The sequence below is a fragment of the Canis lupus genome, chromosome 19 (genome assembly GCF_048164855.1).
Source record: "Canis lupus baileyi chromosome 19, mCanLup2.hap1, whole genome shotgun sequence".
In the NCBI taxonomy this organism is placed as follows: domain Eukaryota; kingdom Metazoa; phylum Chordata; class Mammalia; order Carnivora; family Canidae; genus Canis; species Canis lupus.
In genome coordinates this window covers 30462662-30480281 of record NC_132856.1, presented here as the reverse complement: position 1 = coordinate 30480281, position 17620 = coordinate 30462662, and the positions used below count along the sequence as shown (strand labels likewise).

Below are 17620 nucleotides of genomic sequence, written 5' to 3'. Positions count from 1 at the left end.
ATTCAACCCTTCACAAAGAAAAATCCTTCCCTGAGGCCATTTCTTTGGAAATTTCCCCTACAAGACTCCATTTTCAAGGGTTCTTGAGGTGAGCTGGGATGATGAAGAAGTGACAGGCATTTAAGCTGTGTAAGGCAAGCGAGGCTCCCTGGCTCCGTGCCACCTGAGTGGGTCTCCTCTGCTCCAGGAGAAGATAGTGCTGCTTATTGCCCGCTTTCTCTGCCAGGCAGGTCCCCAGGACACCACCCTGTGCAGTAGATGACATCACAGATTCCCCCCCTCACTGGCCCCCAGCTCCAGGCAGCAGCGTGACTTCTGTCGAAAGCATTGTGAAAAGTGAATCTGCACCAAGTTGCTGTGTCTGAGCACAGCTGTCCTTTGACTTCTGATCAGTAAAAAGCCTGTTGCCTGCGTGTGAAACTCAGGCTGCAGGGGTGCAGGGAGGAGGCCCTTCAGTAGTTTAAGGCACTTGTAAGTTACCACCAACGTTGAAACAGAGGCTGTCACATCAGTTTATCTAACACCCAGAAAGGAAGAGGAGTAGAGGTGGGGCTGGGGGGGAACTAGAATTTTCTAAGAACCACTGAGAAAATATCCTTGACATTGATTTAGAATCAGAGGACCTTGGGTGCGCTGCTAGAAGCCTCTTCATTATTTAACGAAGTCTGGGATCATAATTAAAGGTGGTTCAGAATGTAGGCAGAAATTCTCAGAGCTGGCACCGAGCATCATCTGAGATGCCTGTGTAAAGCAATCAGACACCGGTGAGAACGTAATCAGGCCCCTGAGAAGGGGAAGGCTGATGTCAGAAGCACCTCACAGGGGAATATTTGTTGAAAGAGCCAGGTACAGTGCCTCCCGCATGGTTAAAAGGCTTCAATTTTGTGTAAAAGAGGACTGGCCCACTCGGTGTGTTAGGTACAGCTTGCCATGGCTGTTGTCGAGGGTACTGGGCAACCCGTTGTGTGCCTAGGAGAGTGCTCCTGGCTACTCATTTTAGACAGGCGGGAAACTCCGTTGGCCATGGGGGCCAGGCAGCTGTGGGTGCAGTGTGTGGGTAGAGGCAATGGGGAGTGGTGGGGACTGTGGCAAAAGTAAGCACACCACCTGTCACTCTGAAGGGGAAGTTGCCTTGCTTGTCATTAGATGCAGGCCCAATTTAAAAATCCAGCAGTCTCTGTAAAATATGCCAATTTTTAAAACACTGTGTGGGCCCAGCAGCTTATCCCTGTATTGGCCACTGGGCCTGAGCCTCACAGATTCTTGTTCAGCCTCCTTATTCTCTATGAGCCTCACCCCAACCCTGTGAGGAGGATATTGCCAGGTATCAGCACCTGATGATTTTATAGATGAGAACACAAAGGTGTGGAGGAGTCTGGCCCCAAAGCCCAGGCTTTATTATACCAGCCTTTCCAAATTGTTCCATAAAATTCCTTAATGCTCTGTTTTATATTTTGAATTTTAAGGAGTTTTTTTGGAGAGTTTCCATCACTGAACAAAGCAAACAAAACTTGGAAATACAGAGCTCAGTAATGTGCTGTCTGCTTATTTGCCTGTCGTTTGGAGGGCATCTGGTCACTCCACCTCCTGCAGGCACTGAGCGTACCGGGAGTTTTGTCATCTTTACGGACTGCACATTTTTTGCGATTGGCAAACATCCCCTCACCAAAGGTGTCCCCGGGGACAGATTGTGTGGCACCGGTTCCGTAGATGAACTTTATTAGTGGTCCTGACTGAAGAGCAAAATACCTTCCCTGGTTGTGTGAATGAAATCTGAGGCCCTACTGGGGGGCTCTAGTGATGAAGGGTGTGGTCCTTGCCCTAGAGGTCACCAGAACAGAGAGATGGGATGCTGATGGGGACATGTGTGATGGGCAGGTTGAGGTGGGAGCGCAGAGACCGTGGAGGAGAAGTGTGAGGCTGAACCCAAACCTTTAAGGAGGCTTAAAGGAGGGTAGGGGGGTGTTGCTGGCCAGAGAGAAGGGTGGAGGACTGTGAGGCATGGGGATGGGTGATGACACACAGGACCTTTCCACCAAGAGAATCAGGCATTTACTCTGTCCACTCAACATGGCATTCATTCAGCCACTATTTATTGAGGGCCTGCTTCGTGCCAGGCTCTGCTGTAAGCACCAGGGATCATGTGGCAGACAAGACAAAAAAGGTACCGGCCTCATGGAGTTTCCATTCTAATGGGGAAGTGGATTATTTATTGCAGATAATCAGTGATGTCAGTAATATGATTCCACATAGTATGAAGTGCTAGGAAGAGTCTCAGCTCTGTCAGGCTGTGTTGCGGGGCAAAATTCAGTGCTAAGAATGCAAATGTGGGTGGTAAACATCCTTCAAATGAAAGTTTGGCCTCCTTTTATCTTCCGGATAAGAGATCAGCAGACCACTGACCCATGAGCCAACATGACCACAACCTTTATTACCACCATGAGCTAGAAAGAATTTTTTTTAAATTTTAGACAGCTAAAAAAAAAAATCAGATTTCCTAACACATGAAAATCCATGTGTGAACTGTATTTTTAGGTTTAAATAAATCGAGTAGAAAACGACTAATATAGATGACTTGATATCTATATGGTAGCTGTGCAATAAAAATAAAAAGGAGAATCCTATGAAATAGGAAGGTGGGATGCCTGGGTGGCTAAGTGGTTGAGCATCTGCCTGCAGGGAACCTGCTTCTCCCTCTGCCTGTGTCTCTGCCTCTCTCTCGTCTCTCATGGATAAATAAATAAAATCTTCTAAAAAAAAAAAAAAGAAGAAGAAATAGGAATGTTGTGTTCATGAATAAAGTTTTATTGGAGTACACTCTCGCTTATTGCTGTACATATTGCCTGAGCTGGTTTTGCACTTGAAAGGCTTGAGTTCACTATTTGCAGTGGAGACTGTAGGGTTCAAAAAGCTGAGAATATTTGCTCTCTGGCCCTTTACCAAAAAAGTTGGCCAGTGCTATTCTGGGCCTTTCTAGTACTCTGCAAATACTGCCTCCAAAAATACTGGCCCAGAAAAACCCTCCCTCCCAGGGAGGTGGTGGAGAGAGATGGAGAGGTGTCGGGGCTCCTCAGCCTGCAACCCCCCTGGCTCTGTGCCTCGGTATGTAGTCTGGGGCAAGTGTGGACCTCAGGAGACCTCTCAGTTAACTGAATTTCCACCCGAGTAGATGGGCTTCTTAGAGGCCAGACCTGGCTCTTTCCTGAGCTTCACTCAGTATTTTCTAGTACTTATATAGAAACGATGTAGCATCGTATGTCAATTCTACTCTAATAAACAATTTTTTTTACAAAGGCCCCATTGGACAAGAATTCTCCCTAGTTGTCACAGGATCCCCAGAGTCTCCAAAATGATAATCTCAGCATTTAAAAAGTTAAGTGCTAGTTTCAGATAAAAGGCTTTGATTTTAAATTGTATATATATTCCAGTACATGAGACAGTGGGGTTCTGTACTTCTTTGTGTGCATTCAAAACAATGATAGCAAGCTTTCTTCATTGACAAGGAAATATTTTCATGACTAGCTGGGTAAAACACAACAGTGCAACAAGTATAATGTAAAAGCATATCCCATGTACATCAAACTGTGTGTGCTTTTACCTGTGAATCAAGAGATACCTGAACATGAGATCTCCAGAAAGTTAACAAGTCTAGATTCTGGGATCTTGGGTGATTTTTTTTTTTTTTAGCTTTCTTCTTTTTTGTATTACTTGGGTTTCCTTTTAAAAACATTAACATGAATCATCTTAATCAAAAGAAAAATCCAGCTATTTTAATTTCAAAGAATAAATAAGAAGAATGGTTGCATCCGCATGTGGGTGATAGAATTATTTATGTGGTTATGATGTAACTGTTGGAGATATATGCATCCCCCTACAGCTCACCACTAATTGGAGCAGAGGAGTGATGTCTTCAGAATAAGAGAGATTAAATAAGAGTATGGTAGGAGGTGAGAAAAGAGGTAGAAATCAGGATTTCTGACAAGGGTCATCATTGTGAAGGATGGAAACTTCCCAGTGTATGAATCTCCTTCGTTCATTATTGGCACCTGGAAAGATGGGGTGTAGATCTTTCCCTGTCTTGTCCACACCCCCACCCCATGCTTGGTTTGGAGAAACCACCAGCCACTGAAGTTGGGGTATTTAAAAGTGGTATGTTAGCGGCACCTAGTGTCCTCATCCTGTCCCTGCACCCCAGCAGCTCGCTGGAAGCCTCCCTCCAGATTCCTCATTTGATGTCTCTGCCCTGGTGGCATTTGCTCGGTGGGCAGGGCAGCTCGATGCCTCCCGGGGTTCTGTGGGGCAGTGGGAATGCCTCATTAATTTATGCCTTCCTTCCTGTCTCAGTCATACAAAGTGAAGCTCTGCGGCTGAAGCGTGATTTGGCAGTTGAAGAGCAAAAGGATGCCTCCCTGTCAAAACCAATCTCCTCTTCCCCAGCAGTTGGGTCCTGAGAGCGGGGCCCGTGCTTCCCTGGCAGGAAAGCCTTCCTGCTACATTGAGCAGCCTTGGGCTTGGGCCCTTGGTGAGAAAATACGGGCGTCTGGTGCGCAGCGGGCTGCTTGCCACATAATTGATCTTCTGGGAGAGGCCGAAGCCCAGCCACAGTCCCCTGACTCAGGTTCTCCACTGTTGCTCACCTCCTGGGCCCAAAACCTGAGTGTGGTCCTCACCGCCCTCACTTCGCCCTCACACCCTTCGTAGTCCAGCACATCCCCCCACCCCTCAGTTCTACGTCTGTTTCCTCTAGAACCTGCTGTTCTCGTACCCTCTCCCTGGTGTGCAAGGCTGGCCCTCTGCAGCACCTCTTCAGTGCCTCCCTCTCTCCCTCCTTGCTCCTTCTCCAGGTCCTTCTGCCTCGAAGTAGAAGCTCAAGGGATCTTGAAAAGTGCAAACCTTTTTGCATCATTCTCTGGTTCAGATATTTTTTTTTGTAAATTTATTTTTTCTTGGTGTTCAATTTGCCAACATATAGAATAACACCCAGTGCTCATCCCATCAAGTGTCCCCCTCAGTGCCCATCACCCAGTTACCCCCACCCCCTGCCCATGTCCCCTTCCCCTACCCCTAGTTCGTTTCCCAGAATTAGGAGTCTCTCATGTTCTGTCTCCCTTTCTGATATTTCCCACTCATTTTTTCTCTTTTCCCCTTTATTCCCTGTCACTATTTTTTATATTCTGGTTCAGATCTTTCTAGCAGCTTCTCAGTACCTGTAGGATCAAGACCAGACTTTGCATCTGGGGTGTGAGGCCTCTCACTCCAGCTGCACCCATCACTGCTTGCTCTTGCCTTGTTCTCTGTGCCTGTATCGAGGCCTTCTGGCTTCCTTCTGGCCCCTCAGGCCCTGTCCCTGCTCTAGTTCCTCAAGCTGCCCTCCCTTCCTCCCTTGACTCCCACCTCCTGTCAGCTCTCAGGCAGATGTGCCTTCCTCAAGGGAGTTGTTACCAAAGCCTGAGTCAGATCCTCCCATAACATGCTTGGAAAATACCTCTTATCTCTCTTCACATCCATCTGTGCTGTCTGGGTATGTAATACCAGCTTCATGCATCATTCCTGACTGAACCCCCATCTCCCCCTGTAGACCACTGGTTTCAGCTGGGCGCAACTGGCCTTCCAGGGGACATGTGAGGACCCTTTTAGTTGTAACTTGGGCAGGGAGTGCTACTGGTAGAGACCAGGGATGCTGCTGAACACCTTGCAGTGCACATGACAGCCACCCAAGAGCAAAGAATTGTCTGACCCATGGTCAGTAATGCTGAGGCTCAGAAACCCTGCTGTAGACTCTAAGCCCCATGGAGGCAGGAATGATGGCCACTGGGAGAGAATGCATTTGAAGGCCTAAAATGTCACACTTTTAAAGGCCAGCTTGACAGTGTCAAACCTCGAATGAGCTTGTCTGTAGATAGATGTAGAACCACCATGTCCCTTCAAATCTGCCAGCCACAAGGAGTGAAAAGGAGAATTTGCCTGGCTTTTCCTTATGCCCTACATCAGGGTCATTACATGAGATACTGCTGGTCCAGAGGAAAATCATCCCTGTTTTTGTGTCTTTGCTTTGAAATTATTTGAAGTCTCATTTTAAATTGTATTTGTTCATACTCTGAACTATTCACAGTAAAATTTCTTTTTTTTTTTTTAAGATTTTATTTATTTATTCATGACAGACTCACAGAGAGAAAGAGAGGCAGAGACAGGCAGAGGGAGGAGCAGACTCCATGCAGAAAGGCTGATGTGGGACTCGATCCTAGGTCTCCAGGATCACACCCTGGGCTGAAGGCGGCACTAAACCGCTGGGCCACCGGGGCTGCCCCACAGTAAAATTTCATCTACAATTGTAGTGTGTGGAATACCCCACAAGTCAAGTGGCCTGGCTTCTTCAAAAAAAGTCACCATGGAAAAAAAGCCAGGGGACTGTAATAGATTTAAAGAGGCTAAGGTGTTGTGACAACTAAATACAGCATGAGACTGGAGGGGGGAATGGCTAGAAATAATCATTGCACACCATTAGGAAAGTTTGAATATGGATTATATATCAGATAATATTATTTTTTAAAAGATTTATTAATTTATTTGAGAGAGAGAGTAGGAGCTGGAGAGGCAGATGGAGAGAGAGAGAAATCTCAAGCAGACTCTCCGCTGAGCAGGGAGCCTAACGTGGGGCTTGATCTCACGACTCCAAGATCATGCCCTGAGCCGAAACAGACAGTTGGACACTTAACCCACCGCGCCACCCAGCTGCCCCTCAGATCATATTATTGAATTAATGTTAATTTTCATAGGGATGCTAATGCTGTTGTGGTTATTGTCTTAGCTCAGCCTGCTACCACAAACTACCATAGCCTGGGTAGTTTATAAACAACAGAAATCTTTTTTTTTCTCATGGTCCTGGAGGCCGGCGAGTCCAAGATAAGGCATGAGCAGATCCTCTGTTGGGTGGGAGCTGGAGTCCTGGTTCATAGACAGCTCTCTGCTCGCATGGTAAAGGGGTGAGGGGATTCTCCAGGGTTTTTTTTTATAAAAACACTAATCCCCTTCACCATGAGGAGGACCTCCCCAAGGCCCCACCTCCAAATACTGTGACCTTAGAGATTAGGTTTCAGCAGATGAATTCGGAGAGGGGGATGCAAATATGTAGTCCAGTGCGGTTGTATAAGAGAACGACCTTATTCTGAGGAGCCACAGGCCTGAGTAGGAAGGAGTGAAGAGTCACCATGTTTGTAAGACTTGCTTTCAGTGATTTAGCAGGAAAACAACCGTGTGTGTGCATGTGTGCATGCATATATGTGTGTGTGTGTGTGCAAGTGTGTGCATTTGTGTGTGTGAGAGAGAGGGGTGGGGGAGAACACAGAGGTACAAAAGATTCGCAGCAGGTGAACCTCGGTGGCAAGTGTACAGACGTACTAGGTTTTCGGGGCTGGGATGTTGGAGGCCCCAGGAGCAGTGGGGGGGCCTGGTGTGCTGTCCGCAGAGCCCCTGAGCGTGGCCGTGTGTTGTCTCCAGTTTGCAGCTCCCCACCCATCCACATGAAAGTACAGCCCCTGAACCAGACGGCGCTGCAGGTGTCCTGGAGCCGGCCGGAGACCATCTACCACCCACCCATCATGAACTACATGATCTCCTACAGCTGGACCAAGAACGAGGATGAGAAGGAGAAGACGTTCACAAAGGACAGCGACAAGGACTTGGTAAAGCCTCCCTGTTGTGTTCAGAGCCCCCCTTGCAGTTAGGAGAGGGGTCCCTGCAGGTCTCTTTGCTGGGCGCCGTGCAGTGCACCTCATGTGTGTCTCCCAGCTGCTCGCTGCCCATGGGGTGTGGGGTGTGGCCACCACCCCCGGGGCTGTGCTCCTCAGTGCAGGGGCTGCCCGCGTGGGAGTCGTGGCCAGAGTCCACCTGGGCTCCCATCCACCCTCACACTTGCTTCCGAAGAACACCTCCAGGAGAAGCAAGGTAATTTCTTTGTAATCAGGCTTTTCGCAATGGGCTGCTTGTTCCTTCATTATAAAAACAACTAACAAAAAAATAAAATAAAATAAAATGAAATGAAATGAAATAAATAAAATAAAATAAAAAAATAAATAAAAATAAAAACAACTAACCGCAACAGAAAGCTCCCAGTCAGCCCCTTTTAGCGGCTATGATGATTGTAAATATTAAATGAGGTGTGCCAGTACACGGCTGGTCCTGGCACATAGTAAGTGCTCGATAAATGCAGGCTATTATTACGGTAATTGCCCTCCTCCTCCTCCTCCTCCTCCTCCTCTTCCTCCTCTTCCCCCTCTTCCCCTGCTGGTACTATGGTCACCTTCACCAGGCAGCTGTCCACTGTCCCCACCACTCCCTCTCTCACATTCGATCAGCCTTACACATGACCATTTGATGCTGGACGCCTGCGACCATGTGGTTTTTGAACCTGTGTTCTCAGACTCCCGACACTGTAATATCTGACCCCACTTTGAACTGACCACACCCAGCGTAACTTCTCATGTGAACATTTATGTAAATGTTTAGTGGCCAGGACCCAACAGGGCCCTTCAGAACAGATGTTTGCAAATGCTGTCTTCTCTGCTGGGAAAGCACACACTCCCCAAAACCATGAGGCCTGAAGTCTTTGCATAGAAACTCAAAGGGACACATTTGGGCTTGAAAGCCTTGCACTTATTGTTAATCAAAAAAAAGGCTCTGGCATAATGAAACCATAATTGTATGTGCACATGAAAAATGCAGTAGCACCAAGTGGGGTTCTTAATGACGGTTATCACTTTTTTTCGTTCCCAATACAGAGTCCCCAGGGCCCATTCAATCAGTTATAGAATAATACTTTTCATATTCTTTTAGATGAAGATTCTTTTACTTCATTTCCATTTATATTTTCAATTTCCCCACTAGACATTGTTATCTGGGTCACATTAGGGAATGATGAGCTTCATGAAATCAGAGAGAAATCTATTGAAAGGCACCCAAGGTTATGATGTGTTTTAACCTTTCTCTCATCACTACTGGAAGTCCATAAGGGATTTTTCTCTTTCTGGAGTAAAGATGACTTGCGTTAATCAGCAGAAACTGTCTAGGTGCTTCTGCGGTTTCTTGTTCTAAGTGGAAAATAATTAAACACACAAAGATAAATAGATAGCAGCTGGGAGTGAATTCTAATAAACCCCTGCATAGACGGAGCAAAGATTTTGTTCCTAACGAAGACAGAGCAGGGGTCAGAGGTTTAGAGCAGGAGGCATAAATTGGTTTCAGAGAAAGGGAAAGATGGAGAGAAAAACACGCTTTGACAGCAAGTTCCTTTTTATCAGAATTTTCTAAGGGTGGCTATTTTCTTTGGAGACACACATAATGAATTTCCTTAATTCCTCAAGAAGTCAGGAGTGCTGACTTAGTGACATCGAAGTGCTCTCTAACTTACGGTGACCATGGCGCAATCTAAAAGTAACACTTTAAAAAAAAAGTAACACTTAACTAAATTCGTGAAGCATTTTCCAGTTGGCTTCCTTCTTTCATGGCCTCCCTGCACACCTGTGGGGCAGGTGTCACTGCCTGCCTTTTCCAAAAGAAAGAAACGCATCTTCGAGTGAAGTAACTTGACTCCAACCCAGTGCCGTCCCCAGGAAGCCATCGTGAGGCAACGGCAGCAGGTGTAGCCAGTCACATTTGCACACATTTGCACATTTGCACACCTGTTCAAAGTATTTCAATGACCATGTCGGGGGTGGGGGGGGGGGTGGGAAAACCCACTCAGTGGTTAAGTTCCCAGAGCTGTTTTCCATACTTGGCCCAGAATAGACGTTTCATCATTAGGAGGTCTTTGAAAATCAGTTGCTTTTGTTGTGTGTTGTTTCAGGAAGTAAGGACTGCCTGCTTTCTAGGTATTTTCCATTTTCTCATTTTTCAGAGGCTCTTGGAATAAAGTTTTGAGGAGTGCGGATCTGGATTTGGCTGGCGATGCCTGACTAGGGATTGACAAACATTTTCTAGAAAGAGCCAGATAGCAAAATCTGGGGGCTTTGGAGGCCATAAGTCTTTACGGCAGCTACTCAACTCTGCCATTGTGGGGTAAAAACTGCCACGGACAACAAACATGTAAATGAATGGGGTGTATCTGTGTGCTAATAAAACTTTATTTATAGAAACCGTGGACTGGATTTGGCCTGTAGTGACCTCTATGTTAGACCAGGGACATTCTTTCTGTTGTCCGGAGTGGAATACCTGTGAACAAGCTTTGCATGGCCTGTGTTACAGAGCATTTACAGAACCCTGTGAGGTCGCCACTACTCTTTCCATTTAACAGTTGAAGCTGAGGCTGAAAGGCATTGAGCAACTGACTTGGAATCACCCAGCTAGTGAGGGGTAACAAAGGAAAACCTCATGGCATCTGGTCACTAGTCAGGTGATCTCTTCTGGCATCATGCTCCCTATTCTCCATCAGTCGAGGTATAGCGAGGCCTTCGAAGTGCAAAGAAACCCACACACCAAGACTTTGTTATTGGTATTAAAAACTCTGCATGGTTCTGAAAATTCAATATACTTGATGATTATAGTTTATAGGAAAGGTATAGTAGTTACGGAAGAAGACCAAGCCTTGTGAGAAGGCTAGAGACACCTTCCAAGCCACAGTCAAGATGGATTTTGCTGCGACTGTTAATCCTGCACGTGTCTGTGTTGAAAACAGATTCGCAGCCAGCTATTTCTGAACTTTCTTTCCTTTCAAAGCGAGCCTTTGGTCATTAGGGAAGCATCATATCTGTCAGGCTTTGCCGTGGGACCCTGGAACCTGAAAGGAATACTTCACATTATCTTAGGTTTGAGTTTAGAAGGTAAAGCATGCACTGGCCTTCAAAACCCACTCACTGCCTTTTCATTCTCCACCTACAGAAAGCCACCATTAGCCACGTGTCACCTGATAGCCTTTACCTGTTCCGTGTCCAGGCCGTGTGTCAGAACGACATGCGCAGTGACTTCAGCCAGACGATGCTCTTTCAAGGTAAGGCCGGTTCCTTTCTTCTCTGGCCCCCCTGTGCCCCTGTGCTCTTCCTTTCCTAGGCTTTATCTTTTTTTTTCCTGTGAAGGTGATTGGACAAAAGAAAATAAACCTGGCCTAGGAATCAGTGTGGGGTTTTATTTTATTTTTTTTAATTATGATAGTCACAGAGAGAGAGAGAGAGAGAGAGGCAGAGACACAGGCAGAGGAAGAAGCAGGCTCCATGTACCGGGAGCCCGACGTGGGACTCGATCCCGGGTCTCCAGGATCACGCCCTGGGCCAAAGGGAGGCGCTAAACTGCTGCGCCACCCAGGGATCCCAAGTGTGGGGTTTTAAATTACACCTGAAATGCCTCAGGAATTTAGGCCTATCTTTTAGGTTGGGGGTTTCATAGGCCAGAAGAAGAGCAAAGTGTTGATTATTTTTTTGACTATTGATATTTTTCCAACAATGGGGAACCAAGTATTTGTCTAACACTCTCATAACAAAAATCATGTCCTACTTATGTTGTGGAATATTGTCTTTGGATTTCCAGCCTGACTCACTTAGCTAGTCTCTTAAGAACTAGAGCCCAAATGTACAGCACACTCTTCTGGCTTGCAAGAAGCACACAAATAAGCGCCTGCTTGCAGGATCCTTGAGCTTCTTGAGAAATAGATGCATATACCTACTGCTAGAGAGTCTAGTAGAAAGTTCCATGGCCAGGACTAGGGTGAGGCCAGAGAGGCATTTACCCTGGTGCAAATTTTAAAAGAGCACCAAAAAACTCAGTAATCAAGATATGTTATATATATTTTTAAAGATTTTATTTATTTATTCATGAGAGACAGACAGAGAGAGAACATCACGCCCTGGGCCGATGGCAGGCTCCAAACCGCTAAACAACCCAGAGATCCCGATATGTTATATTTTAATGAAAAAATTTTTAGAAGCAAAATCAGTGCAAAAAGTTGGTAGACAAAATACCCAAATTCTAAATGAAGATAGGATCCATGCTGTCTTACTTGCCCCAACCTAATCACAGCCCTGACTCCACTGAAATATTATTCACAAAAATAGGCAGCCAGGCTATGGGCCATGGTTTGATGACATGCACCAAGACCAGCATGGAGGGAGGGACCAGGGCATTGGGCCTTGCTTTGCCAGCCTGAGGTCCCCTCTGATAAGGTCCTTCAGTTCCAATTTCAGAGAAACCTACACACCAAGCCAGTGGTCCTTAATCTTTTTGAGTCATGGATATGATGAGGGCTTTGGACCTTTTCTATAGAACGTGCCAGAATTTTGCATACCATTTCAGGGGCCCCATAAAGCCCACATACCTGGGCCCCTCCCAGAACTATTATCTCTGAACCTCTGCAGGTAGGGCCAGGAATCTGAGTCTTAACCAGATGGCCCAGGTAACTGGCCCGCACAGTGAAGACAGAAGTGCCAGTCGAGGGGCAGCCTGCGTGGCTCAGCGGTTTACTCTGCCTTCAGCCCAGGGCCTGATCCTGGAGACCCCAGATCGAGTCCCACGTCAGGCTCCCTGCATGGAGCCTGCTTCTCCCTCTGCCTGTGTCTCTGCCTCTCTCTCTCTCTCTCTCTCTCTGTCTCTCATGAATAAATAAATAAAATCTTGAAAAAAAAAAAAATAAGAAGTGCCAGTCAAGAACCGAGGCCCAGCAATGAAGGCCGCAAGTTTGAGTCCTACTGCCACTCACTGTTTTTGGGACTCTGAGAATGTTTATTAGCTTCTCCAAGCAACAGTGTCACAGTCTGCAAAGTGGTAGTATTGACAGTATCGACCTCATAGGGACCTCGTGAAATGATACGCGGTAAAGCATGTTAAGTAATTGGTACCAGAATGCCTGGTACCACCTATAAATATCCCCCTGATATTAGGTTTGATATAAAAAATAATAAATGATGAACCCAGGGTAAGAAGTTCTCCAGCCTTAGATTCCCTGAATGGACCCTTTCTAGCTTTATAATTTGGCCTTTAAATATTCTTTGCTAATGTTCACATTATGTCACCCTTCCATTTAAACTAATTGAAAATGAGCACGGCTGTATTTTTTTTCACACATAAATCACACTCGCCACGTCCACCTGTGCCCTGAGTGTCTTGGTGGCTCTATGTTGAGGAGGGTCCATGGGCCAAAGCCGGGTCTGCATAGGCCCCAGGAGAGAGAGAGAGAGAGAGAGAGAGAGAGAGAGAGAGAGGAGGCCACAGTGGGAGCTGGCTGAGGCCGGGGCCCTTGGAACTTTGGACACATAAATCATGATTAGGCCTCCCATGTGCTCCAACCAAGAACCTAGAATCTGCAGAACTGACTTTCCTGATTAATAGGCCGCTGAGCTTGCTGGCTTCTGCGTGGACTTTGAAAAATTAAATGTTTGTAATGTAATGTAATTCAAAAAGGCCTTGTCAGCTATAAATTCCAAACATAGAATATTTAAAATGTCTGATCACAGAGACTTTTTGGAAATGGCCAGTGTCTCCTTTGTCTACGGACTCACTTTGTTCAGAGGTGGACACGAGTTTACTTGTTTTATATACTGGTGTCTGTCCCTGTGTGTTCACATAGGGGCGTGGATCTTCCATGAGCTCTCCCCGTGGTGGCTTTTAGCATCTTCCCTACAGCATCCAGCAGGCAGTGTACACCTCTTACTGGGAGCCAAGTGTGATTTTGGCACAGTAGAGCCCAATGTACAAAACTGATCAACCTTTAGGACTTAAATCTTTAAAGGGAAAGGAACAAAGCTTAGAAAATTTCAGAGAAGCCTTGTTCAGAATAATTGGGTTTCCCAGTGATGAAATTCACATCTGGTTTGGGAGCCTGGGGAAGCCATGTGGACTCTTTACATTATAGTAAATATAACACTGTTTATGTTCTGTATAACATAATAAATGTTGCATATTTGCCTCAATGTGGTAAATATAATAACAGTAATAATAGCAAGTGAAATCCGTAGAATGGCTCACAGTTACAGAGCATTTTCCCGTAAGTTAATGTCATCTGACCCCATGGCAGCTTTTAATGTACGTAGTATTTTACAGATGGAGGAGGAATGATTATCTAGGTAGTCAAGTAACTTGCAAAGAAATCACTTGTCTACTAAGCAGGGTCTGAATTTCTTTTTCCAAAGCCTAGTCATTTATACACAGCAACAGACCACCCCTAAAGAGTAAATATTACCCTCTACCCCCAGTAACTCAACAAAATGGATGAAAAGATTGATGGCTACATGTTCAAAGCCTGTCTGCAGTTCTCAGTAGTTATGGAAAATCATGGTTCTTGAGCTTTCTCTCTGAGCCACAGACCCATCAGGCAGCCTGAAGCCAACGGATCCTCTCAGCATGGCTTAAAATAAATAAGCATAATACATAGAAAAGGGAACCAATTATGTCCAAATGCAGTTGTCAAAATACTTTAAACAAACAAATTTGGAATGTAGTCATATATGCTTTTTTTTTTTTTTTTTTTTTTTTTATTAAAGCATTGAATGACAAGCAGTGGGCCTGTTGGCTACTGTGATTTCTGAGTAGGGGTGAACATAAATGATGCTCCAAGATAGCGATGACAATTATAAGACAGCACGGAAATATCTGACTTAGATCAGAGACAGCGTCACAGGTCCCGCTAGTGTGGCTGAGATTTGTTGCCTGCTTTCATGGTGGAGGAAGTCCACATGTCAATGAGAGGGTGGTGGGAAGACAGGTGCCTTTTTTTCTCTTGTCCCTGAACCCCATCGGGCCCATGGGCACCAGGTTAAGGGCTCCTGATCTGAACGGCCCTGGAGAAACTTCCTTCCTAGTCACCACGGCTTGAACCGACCCGGTGGAAATTGCCAAACATCAATGAAAAGCCTACGTGCTGAGTTCTGTTTAGTTGCTGGCCTTAATCAGAGCCCTTTGTAAAGGGCAGGTAAAGCAGATCTCCCGGGAGACCTGTCTTAACAAAGGGAGGGGGGTACACCTCTCGGAAGCAGCTCGGTATCGATCCTGGAACAACCATAAGATGGTAGGGGGTTATAGTTAGTCCCTGGCAAGCGCTGTTTGCTTCCCAGGCTGCTGTGTTTGACCTGGTTGTACTGACTTCTAGAGGAGTCTCCTCTCCATGTCCATCTCTTTACACGTCTGACTTTCCAATTGTGCAAAATGAAGTGTATCATTAGGTCAGGGGTTGAAGATACGGGTGCCCCTGGGGCCACACAGAGAGCCTGTACAGAGCAGGGGAGAGTTATCCATGCGAAGGTAGAGATCCTCCGTCCATACCGAAGGTACATGAGGGATGCTCAGGCCCATCAGGAAGGAGAGTTCAGTTTTCCCGAGTGTGAGGATTTTTCAGGATAAGCAAGAAATTGTGGGTTTTTTTGTTTTTGTTTTTGTTTTTTGTTTTGTTTTTGTTTTTGTTTTTGTTTTTTTTAGATTGAAAGCTATTGCAGCAAATTCAGTTTTTAAAAAAGCTTGCAGGCCAAACAAAAAATTCTGTCAGTCATTTGCCACATCTGGTTTAGGTGAAATCTTAACAAGTACACATTTATTTTGATTTTAGCATTTTAAAATATTTTTTTGCTAATTTTTCAGCACCATGTATATATATATAGGAAGTAAACTTTGAGTTTATATAACAGTACTGTTTTTTGTGTGTTTGGTGGGTTTTTCTTTTTAATTATACTGTTTCCTATTATTCACAATACTGAAGCAACTCAAATGTCTACCAACAATGACTAGATAAACAAAATGTGGTATATGCATACAATGGGATATTATTCAGCCTAGGAAAGGAAGGAAATCCTGACACGGGTCCAGCATAGATGAACCTCAGACATGTGAAATGAAATAAGCCAGTCACCAAAAGACAAATATGTATGATTCTTCTTTACATGAAGTATCTAGAGTAGTCAAACGTAGAAATAGCAAGTAGAATGGTAGTTGCCAGGGGCTAGGAAAAAGGGGAACATGGGGATTATTGTTTAGTGGGTACAGAGTTTCAGTTTTGAAATATGAAAAATTGCTGGAGATTGGTTGCACAACAATGAAAATATATTTAACACTACGCAAAAAGTGGTTAGGGTGGTAAGTTTTACGTTACGTGCATTTTACTACTATTAAACGTCTTTGTAAAGTTAAACTGTTTACAGAACTAACAGCACATGGCCAAACAGAACTGCAAGGAGCAAACACCAGAACGAGTATTATGGGGGTCATATAAGAATTTGGCCAATTAAAGCAATGATGGCGATATCTTATAGGGCTTCAAGACTTAAGTAGAATAAAATGACAATACACAAAAGGTGAGGCAGGTAAATAGAGTTAAAGCATTGTACAGTTCTTACATTTTTAGGAGGTAGTAAAAATATTAATTTAAGGGAAACTATAGTAAGTTCAGGATTCATATTATAATTACTGAATGGATAACATAAGAAATTATAAACAAGGGCAGCCTGGGTGGCTCAGCGGTTTAGGGCCGCCTTCAGCCCAGGGCGTGATCCTGGAGACCCGGGATTGAGTCCCACGTCAGGCTGCCTGCATGGAGCCTGCTTCTCCCTCTGCCTATGTCTCTGCCTCTCTCTCCACCTGTGCCTCTCATGAATAAATAAATAAAATCTTTAAAAAAAGAAAAATTATAAACAAAAATATAATAAGTAGTAGGGGGCACCTGGCTGGCTCAGTCAGAAGAGTGTGTGACTCTTGAGCTCAGAATGGTGGGTTTGAGCCCCATATTGGGTATAGAGATTACTAAAAATAATAATAATCAACCTTTTAAAAAGATAATAGGAACAGTGGAATAATATGAGTCCACTTATATGAAGTTCAAAGATAGACAAAACTTTGGCAGACGTCAGAAAGGTGGGTATTGAGTGGAGCACATGCACACCTGCTGAGGTGCTAGAGAACATCTGTATTTCAGTATGGGCGGTAGTCACACAGGTGTTTACAGAGAAAGTTAATTGGACTATGCACCTAAGATTTGTATATTTACTTACATTTTACTTCAAAACAGAAAACAAAAAAAAAAAAAATTAAACTGGTAGCTTAAGACAAGAGCCAATGAACTACACAACATTCTTAGAGGGTTTTTTTTTTTTTTTTAATGAATCACAAGCTAAGAAGGGTTTTGCTTTTTTTTTTTTTTTTTTTTTTTTTTTTTTTTTTTTATGCCCTGGGCTGAAGGCAGGCGCTGAACTGCTGAGCTACCCGGGCTGCCCAGGTTTTACATTTTTAAATGGGAAAAAATCTGCAGAGAAATACTATCTTGTGACATGTGGAAATTATATGGAAAGCTTAACAGTAAAGGTGTGTTGCTTACAATGTAATTTCTTTGTTTCTCAGCTAATACTACTCGAATATTCCAAGGGACCAGAATTGTTAAAACAGGAGTGGTAAGTAGCAGATGGTACTAATTGATTTGTCAATGGCCTGTTGTTAATTCACGTGCAGTTAAAACTGTTACCACGAGGTGGCAGTATGATGTTGTTAAACTGCTCACCCAGGGGCGAAAATACAGAAAAAATTACATTTCTCGCTGTTTATAATTCAGTAGGTCATGAAAAGAACCTATGGAACAGAATTAAAGCAGCTGTGTTATACTGTATGATTCTTATCAAGAGAAAAACTCTCCAGATTTGTAATTATTTGTCTGTGGGATCATTAC

At 44.6% G+C, this 17620-nt stretch overlaps 1 protein-coding gene across 5 annotated transcripts in view; it reads left to right on the top strand.

The window, feature by feature from the left end:
* The window catches only part of PTPRG (protein tyrosine phosphatase receptor type G), a 706326-nt gene that overhangs the window by 588115 nt on the left and 100591 nt on the right, over positions 1-17620 (top strand). For all 5 annotated transcript variants that reach the window (XM_072785567.1, XM_072785566.1, XM_072785569.1 and 2 more), the window contains 3 exons: positions 7498-7682; positions 10873-10981; positions 17299-17348. In XM_072785567.1, the coding sequence (XP_072641668.1) occupies positions 7498-7682; positions 10873-10981; positions 17299-17348 (344 nt within the window). The remainder of the gene's footprint in view (positions 1-7497; positions 7683-10872; positions 10982-17298; positions 17349-17620) is intronic.